The sequence below is a fragment of the Ixodes scapularis genome, unplaced genomic scaffold (genome assembly GCF_016920785.2).
Source record: "Ixodes scapularis isolate PalLabHiFi unplaced genomic scaffold, ASM1692078v2 ptg000597l_1___fragment_1__unscaffolded, whole genome shotgun sequence".
Classification (NCBI taxonomy): Eukaryota; Metazoa; Arthropoda; class Arachnida; order Ixodida; family Ixodidae; genus Ixodes; species Ixodes scapularis.
In genome coordinates this window covers 2933398-2942466 of record NW_024610006.1, presented here as the reverse complement: position 1 = coordinate 2942466, position 9069 = coordinate 2933398, and the positions used below count along the sequence as shown (strand labels likewise).

The 9069-nt window shown below is 43.8% G+C and overlaps 1 protein-coding gene across 1 annotated transcript in view; it reads right to left on the bottom strand.

Moving 5' to 3' along the window:
- Nucleotides 1–484: 484 nt before the first annotated feature.
- The window catches only part of LOC121834129, a 474916-nt gene continuing 466331 nt past the window's right edge, over nt 485–9069 (bottom strand). Inside the window, exons 3-7 of the mRNA XM_042287865.1 lie at nt 6040–6120; nt 5740–5844; nt 3728–3801; nt 2503–2722; nt 485–727 (exon numbers count right to left, since the gene is read on the bottom strand). Of these exons, the coding sequence (XP_042143799.1) occupies nt 573–727; nt 2503–2722; nt 3728–3801; nt 5740–5844; nt 6040–6120 (635 nt within the window). The 3' untranslated portion in view covers nt 485–572. The remainder of the gene's footprint in view (nt 728–2502; nt 2723–3727; nt 3802–5739; nt 5845–6039; nt 6121–9069) is intronic.

Sequence of the window (9069 nt, the reverse complement as noted above, 5' to 3'; positions counted from 1 at the left end):
CTTGTGAGACAAAAAAAAAAGGAAATTAAAATGGAAACACCAGGGCAATGGTGGAATGGAGTTCACCAGTCTTAAATGTACTGAGTCCTGACATGTACAGTCTTACATTCAACTGAAAAAAATAAGATGTTTACGAATCTCTAACGCAAAATTGGAGTGCAGCTCTTGAGGAGGAGGGGGAACCCTATTGAAAAAACCAGCTTAAGCTGGTTAAGCTGGTCCCAGCTTCAAGCTGGGTTATTGCCCCAGCATGCCCAGCTTGGCATGGTGGTTAATCTGGTCATGCTGGGACCAGCTTGGCAAGCTGGTCCCAGCTTGGCATGCTGGTCATGCTGGTTGATCTGGTCATGGTGGGTGATCTGGTCACACTGGGTAGATCACCTAGCATGACCAGATGGTTCAATGATTTGTCATGCTGAGGGAATTGGCTGAACAAACCAGTTTAGCCATTCAACCAGCTGAAATAAATACACAGGTAAACAAGTTATGCCTAAATGCCTCGAGGAACATTTATTGAGAGGATGGAGGCTTGGGTGTAAATCTTGTGTGCTGTTTCACCCAAGCATGCACATTTATTCTTTGGGTGCCGGTGGTTCCCTCCTTCTTGTGCCTTGTCTTGCGTTGTCGGGCAGGAACTCCTTTAAAACCTCCCGCACAATCTTCTGAAGTTCGGGGCCCGTGTGCCGAGCTTCGGTGGGTTTGGCTCCCTCGTAGTACATGAGACCATCTGGGGAAATTTTAAATAGATGTGTGTTAGATGGGCAATAAAACAAGCAATAAAATGGCTAGGTGGGCTAGTTAATTAGTGCATGATTTGAATGGAAAAGCGCCTAAAAAGCGTGGACACAAGAGAAGGATGGACAGCACGGAGTGCTACCTTACAATTGAACATGTTTGTGTTGTTATAAGTTAGCGCTTGGTCCTGTCCATCCCTTTCACCTGCTTTTTGAGGTGCTTTAGTCAAATAAAGTAAGCTCCAAGATTTCCTCTTGTTGGCTCATCAAACGTTTCTGAAGACAGTGCGTATGTCACGTTCACCGTACAGTTTTTCTGCATACAAGTGTTTCAAACTACCAAAATTATTAAGAACTTTGTGTTTTACTTTTCAGGAAGTATGATCCAAGAGCGACAGAAATATAACTTATACAAACAAAAGGGCAAGGACAGTGAGCTGTGGGTGAGGTCATAACATAATAAAATTTCAGAGAGGTCGGTGAAAAGGCCAATGTCAAAACACTACCTGCTTCCCTCCCCTATCGCACAAGTGCAATAGTGGAAGTGATTGACACATTGTTTCAGTTTTATGTTAATTAACACTGATCCCAAACTCCCGTAGTGATAGGTGTATCAATTTCTATTTAATCTGTTTGCTTTCCCTAAAGTAAAATGTACAATATTATGCGGTCGATTTGATGTGTTGGATCATTGCTGCCCCTTATTCTGCTCTGCTGCCCCTTTTCTCACCTCTTTGCACTGACTATGCCATGACGCTCGATGCAAGCTTTTTACTGCTGCGCTCAGTTTTGCTTGCTTTCCCATCCTATTACTGGTTTAACTTTTCTTGTGATCCCAACTTTTTAACCAAGCAGAAGCACAGTGTACAGTTCCCCTCATACTAGCATGCATGTGGAGCTTCACTACTCTGCACTCATGTGCCAGGAGCAGTACTTGACGGGGGTCAACATCTGGGTCAGCTCAATGGTCTCTAAAGTTTTGCTCACTATTAAAAGCTGCCATGTGTAAGTTGCAACTGAAAATTAATTGCTAACTTTAAATAACATTTCTGAAAAACAAACACTCGGCAAATATTGCAATAACCATAAACTTCACCAAGGCTGTGAAATTCTATCTGAAACCAGCTGCAGTCATAATTGCTTCCTCTCATTTATAAGCCTCCCAACGCTTAATTGGCTGTCACTTTTCCCTAAAAAATCTCGTCAACCAATTCTACTGTATTTCATTGAACTCGCTTAAATTGCAAAGTAACTCAAAAGGATACCAAAAATGGTATAAAATTAAAATTATAAGAAATCTCCAGGAAGTAGAGATACCGTAATAATCAAGACATGGAAATAATCCTTCCATTTCTGTAAATCATCTACTACCGTGCATGCACTACATTGCATGACCCTGTTAGCGAGAACACCGAATCAGCAGCTTTTTCCATTACGTTAAAAGCAGAATGATGGGCAGAAAACTTTACCACTTAGGTTAGTTCTCCAAATTAGCTCCTTTTACCATGCCAGTATGACAATCACAAATCACAAATTCATTAAAAAAAATTATGGCAATCCTTTTTTCTTTTTTTGCGTTAGCAGAATGATGGGCAAAGCCCCAATTCCTAGGAAAAAAAATTAAAATATGGTAATCTGTTGCTTGCATTAGCAGTGTCATGCTTGTACTTAATTATTTCAAAAAAATATTTTAAACAAATTTCAAATCTTGCGGAGCATCTTCAGTCGCCTTTGCATGAGCTGTTCAAGGACAAGCTTTCTCACTTACTTGCAAGGGCCAGCAGTTTCATTGGGGTTACCGGCAGCTTCCCCTTTGCCCCATCCTTCAATTGACTCCGGCAGGGGGCACCGGTCACACTTCTCGCGCACATCTCTTCGTGAGTATAAATACACCTGCACAAATCTTTCACATATCGTTTGGGAGGGAGTCTGTCTACTAAATCATCAATCTTTAGCTTCGAAAGCTTTATCTTGCCACCGAGGTGTACCTGCAATGAAAAATCATTCGCTTAGTCATGAAAGTCTAACGACTTTCAAAGGTTTTGTGCGTGCTTCCCTCCTTGCCCGCACATCATCTGCTCACGCTCGGTTCGGTCATTCTGGGATTCTGGATAATGACAACTTAGCCACCTGAGCACTTTGCCGCGTACAGCATATTTTTTTATATTTAAGCTTTTTCGGCATGCTTAACCTATCCACTGCAGCTTCTCATTGTTTCCTCCATATATATTGTGAATGCATTAATGGAGCCTTGCAATAAATCTTGATCAAGATTGAAGTTTCACTAAAACTGACCTCACAAAACATAGGAACCAAGATAAACCAAAATTTTCCCGAAAATCACAATATTTAAAAAAATATTGGCAAACTAAAATTAAAAAAAAAAAAAAATTCCTTCTCAATGTTGACAGTGGTACGCCAATGGCAGGAGTGAATCCCCATGAAGCTTGTCTTCGGAGAGTTGTCGGTCCACAACAGGCTCATTCAGTCGAGCGTACCGACGTCACATATGCACCAAACCAGACCGCTAGACTTCACTGTACACACAACAGCAGGTTCGAATAGCCGAAATCCAGATTTCGTAGTAAACACACTCTTCTCGGATGCCACTAGTCCTCCCGAGACTCCTAAAGGCCCGTTCACACTCTCGCGACCGAGTAAGACCCAGTAAGACGTCTTAGAACAGGATACGCTACAGCGGAGCTGGTCCTAAGATGTCGCAAGAGGATTAAAGACCGGTCTGGTCTCTCTCGGTCGTACTCGGTTGCAAATGTGTGAACGGCTCTTAACACTCTCGACCAGTGTGACTAGTGAACCCACTTGCAGCGACTCCAATTGATGAGCATTCAGTTTACTTTCAAACGTGACTGTGAATGAGAATATTTTATAGCATTAACTTAGTACTTTGTAACAGCAAGAAGCTTCTAAAGGCATAAAAAAGTTTACAATGATGCAACACAAAATGCTAACAATAGAACAATGTGGTTGCCTACCATGCCATCTTCCTCAGAAAAAGCCGGTGGTGTGGGATCTTCCCTGTCCAAAACAGGCACTGGCAGCTGAAGTCCTGTAACACAGATGTTATCTTAAGTAAGACGGAACAGCATTACCGTGGGATACACTTGATAACCGAGTACACTATGTATTGTCCCCAATTGCATTAGAGCACCCATTCAAGTAATAAGATATATAATTAACAAGCGCTTACTTTTATATGTATCGTAATATACCAAGGAAATGCCCATTCCTTTTTTGACAAAAAATGGGTTGAACTATACTGTTAGTAGGAAAGCACAAAATAAATAAGGACGAATTTGACATAGATGAAGCACTCTCAACTGAAGGTTTACCATATTTACCAAATACCATATTTTCGCGATTCTAAGCACCCCCCCCCCCACCCCCCCCCCCCACCTTTTCCAAACGAGACGCCTGAAAAAAAGTTTGTATGCGAATGTAAGCACCCCCATCCCATGCAAGAAATTTGAGAGCGGCGATGCCGGTATCATCTTGTTATCCATTAAGCTCGAGCGCCGGAGTCGCGAACGGTCGCTAGCGCTTGGTTTCAACATCACTTAATGGATGGCAGTGTTTGTCGGCGTTCGTCTCGCAATCATACTCTGTTCACTGCGCATTTGTGGTTTGCGGAAATCCTCCACCATCAGTGTGAAGAGAATTTTATACACGATGAAGTTGAAGCAAACGGTTATTTCTTATGCGGAGGATAGTGGAAATCATGACACTGCTGAACACTTCAAACTGGACAGAGCAGGTGTGATTTGGTGGAGGAGAGGGTGGAATCTGATCTTCAAGAGTGCCGTGACCCACAAAAAGTTTACGGAACCGCGCAGCTGCCAACACCTGGAGCTCAAGATCCGAAACCGAAACCATGCCACTCCACTCCGTCGCCAACTGATTCCAAAAATTGCATGCAAAATCTAATTGTCGAGCATACGACAAAGAACAGTCCAGCAGCCCGTGCTTGCCAAGCCGGCAAATGAGGTGCCACGTGCTTGCCAGGCCGGCAAACAAAATACAAGCTAAGCACACACACACACACAAAAAAAGAACCTGAGCGCATAGATGCAATACTTCGCAAGCCAGGGTCAAGACGGAGCGTTTTGTGCAACGACTGAACTCGCGACAAACAAGCGCGCTATGAGGGTTCAGCGTGCACACTTTGCCTTCTTTGCTTTAGCTCACTTCTCTTCACCCACTTTCTTTTGCGGTACATTTTATACGAAAGAAAGCCCACCGACAGAAACCTAGGTAATCAATACTTTGACACAGCAGTAGTAACGGATATTTAAACAAGGACAGGAATGTTGATGAACATGTGTCGGCACTTAATTTCATTTTAGAAGCTGTCATATCTGCAGCGAGGTGGGGACGGCAACACCCGACGTCGCACGGCCGCGGTGACTGAAAGGCAGTTAGAAAAATATAGTTTTCCCACGACCCTTGCTTTGATAAACGAGTGCTCCAGCTCACAAAATAACTCCCGCCGCAAAAAAATAAAATGTTTTGTTTTACAGCATGTGGCATGGCTGCTACCCAGCACGCACGCTAGTGTCAGAGCGTCCGCATACACCTGCGTCTATCGTGAAAATATTTATAAAAAAAAGAGGCGAGACGAGACCAACAAGACCACGAGAGCGCGAGACGGCAGGAAAACCATGCAAGACCGGATGGACAATTGATGCAGGGGGCTTTGTGTCGGGCATCTGCTTGCGCCATATAACACATGCATGCTCAATTACAGTACTCGGTTTAGTTTCGGTATTGAGAGGCAACCGAAATTGGTTTCTTGGTACAAGCATAGTATAGATTACCCATATTTTGGCAAAATGTAGCGGGATGGAGCAAGGTTAGCCCCTTGGAGTAGTTTGGTGCAATGGTTAACTGTCTTCCTATAGTATTCACAAATGCATTTTGATATACCCTTTACCCTCCTCCTCCCCCCCCCCTAGAAGTCAGGTCATCCTTTCTTCATTTGTGCACTCACCTTGTTGTTGACCGACTGGCGGGACGTCAGCCACTGGCAAGAGAGCTGCGGGAGGAGTCGGCACAGTCTGCACTCTCTCAGCAGGACATGTTGGCACTTGGTTTGCTGGCAATGGACAAAACAAGGAACTTGCAATGACAGTATGTGGGACAAGGCACCATATTTTAGAATGCCAGCACCAAATAAAAAGGCTTAACCTCCCTGCCATTCATCAATATCCAATGATGCTTACTGTAGAATCCTTCACTGCCCCTCTCCTACCCTGCAAGTCAGTTTATTTTCTGTATTTGTGGCACTCACCCAGTACTTGGTCAACTGGCGGTACCAGAGCTTGATCCACTAGTACTTTAGCAGGCAACGCACGCTGTGTAGATGGGCATCCTGGAGACATAAAAGAAAGATGTGTTACAGGCGAGCACAATGATCAATCGCTGCCTTGTAGGGTAGTATTTGAGAGACGTGAGACCCACTTTTCAATTTAGAAGATTGAAAAGGAATAATCTGGCCAGGCAAATATTGTAAAATACTTCCTTTTTATAATGCACCGAAGTATTGAATGCACTCTCAAATTGAGTATATAAAAGAATTGATTTTTGTTTCCCTGTGTATTTATTGCATCCGGAATATGCAAAGGAAGCAACAAGAAGTTAGAGAGAAAGCAGTACGAGACAAAGTGCCCAGTCGGCTTGGGCAAGAAGACGTTGACTCAAAATTACCAAGAACACGGCACGCAAAAGCCCAGAGTCGCCGACAACAAGCAGACAATGCAAGGCAGAGGACGCACGGGTGAAGGGGAAAGCATGCACAGAGCAAAGGTTCGCTCGTTGCCGAGATGCACAACTATGAGAGCATGTGCTTCAATGGCATGCCTCGCGGAACAACCAAGCCGTGAAAGTGACTGGGCGTGTTCCGTATTTAGACATTCTGCATACTTTTTAATCACGTGCTTCACAGAGCCGGCCCAAGTGATTAGGGTAGCTGAAGCAGGCTGTCATGTTACAGATACGTGATCAGCAGAGTCAGAAAGGGAAAGAAATAATATTCTGGATACACCCAAGATCTCGGCAAACAGCCATGACATCAGGCAAGGGGTTCTTCAAATTTATGCAGTTTCGGTTGCATTTTCAGTCCACATCTTCTTTGTTAATGATTTGACGCTACTTAGGAACCCAGCACAGTAAGAAAAATCTTAGCTTCATTTTCCTTACCATAAAGGGTAGTAACAGGAACTTTCACAAACCATACCTAATTTCTGTGTTTATCTTTCAAAGTTGCCACACATAGCTGTCACGCACCCCAGGAAGCAGCTTCATTTTCGGGCAAAATAAAGATGATAATTATGTGAATAACCATGGTATATTTTCTTTGAGCATACTGGAGGGTTATGCTCAAGTAGAGACCTGCTGGAAAGGCACCCTGCTTGGCGAACGCAACTGCCATTTTTTTATTTGGGGAGAATTGTGCCGATTGCAGGAGCCTTTCTGGGAGCCTCCGTTTCCCAGAGATGCTTATATGGTGTAATTTGAGTAGCAACATCAGTCTTCTGATCTTGCTAAAAGCTTGTCACGGCTGCAAACTGCCGTGAATGCAATCTATGTGTTTCACTTATCCTACAGTAGACTGACATTTTGCAGAGCATTTCTTTCTCTCACTCCTCAGAGCCATCCATGGCTAGCAATGAACAAGGTAAACAAAAACAAAATAAAGAAAAGCAGTTAAAACTTGCCTGTGCCAGAAGTTGGAGGCACTGAAACTGGGCCGCAGTGAACATCCTTCATTGGATAGGGTGCATTCTCTAAATAGAAGGAGATGCACAGATGGATGTAAGAAAAAATGGAGTGGCCTATCAACATTACCAAGCAACTCACCCCACTCAAGGAATGGTGACTCATAAAAGGGAAGCCCCTCATCGGAGGTAGTGGCTGTGTCTCTACTCTCTCCTGCGGCAACTACTGAAAAATGAAGTTTGAATTGAACCAGAAGGCAAGCAGTAAAAACTATATTCCTTTCAAAGTTTTCGTTAACTATGAGAGGGGGAAACATACACACCAATTTTTGTGGCCAGGGCCTGAGCCAGCTGCCGACTGTGGCTCCTTTCTTTGGCCAGTTCTTTTTTTAGTTCTTTTATAACTTCCTCTTTTTCCCTGAGGACAGTGATGGGTACCATGTCACTCTGGTAGCGGCTGGGTGTCTCCGTCTGCTTGATCTGGGCAAAAACGTGTGTGTTTGCTGACTTTAATCAACTGCCTAAATAATGAAACCTGTATGGCTGTGGCTAGAATTCCGTCCAGACAAAACGATAGTCACCGCTAGAGTTCCGTCTAAACTGCCAATGTCCAGTCTCCGAAGTGATCTTCGTAGGGCTTTTTATTCAGTGTCGATGAAACGTGCGTGTCAACCTAACCGGTCCACCTCTTTACGCTGCTTCGCAGCAACAGTATGTGGCGGCTCATTACAAAAATGTAACTCCCCTGACCCACCTTACACGCCGCTTTGCGGCAGCAGTACCCCCGTTGCTCAGTTTATAGTTCCGCTTCGACGGAACTCTACACTGTTTGCTATCATTCCTTCAGTGCAGACAGAACTTCAGTGGCGACTATTGTTCCATCTGGAAGGAACTCTAGACACTTCCAACTTATATTGGCGCAATTTCATACCTTCTGCTTTTTCCTGAAATCAGCGGCAATGTCATGCAGCCTTGTTTTCTTTCCGATTTCCTTTTGTTTTCTCTTCTCCTTGTGACCGAGGTCTTGGACTTTCTGAATGCAAAGAGAAGGAATCTAAAATTTATACAACTCAACCGCTAACAGCCCCAGACAAAATATCAAGGCTCGCTCAGTAAGGAAGTAAGGTTTGTAATCGCTAAAAAAAAAGGAAGTGGATATTCTGCCGGCAGGGGACACAATAACCTGGGAAAAGAATGCCGGCAGTTGTCCCCTATTGGGTCTCATATAAAACTAATTGAGAAAACGGCTATTTGAAGCTGTGGAGTAGCTTACTGGTAAGGTGTCTATCTCACACATATTGGGACCCTGGTTCAATTGCAGTGTGGGCTTATTTTTTCTTTTTCTCAAACTTTTTTTTTTTGGTGGGGGGGGGGGCTTTTGCAATATTTACCGCATTTTTTTTCTTTTCTTTTTATTAACACAGGAAAAATGTAATGTTGCAAATGAAACTTCGCTGAATTAAATGGTATAGCACTGCACCCTTCCCGGGGGTAAATGAAAAACAGCCCGGGGAAAAAAAAATGCCGCCAGTTTCGGACGGCGCGTGTATCACTGGGGAGCGGACGGCGTGTTTATCACTCGAACGGCGCATGTATCACAGTCT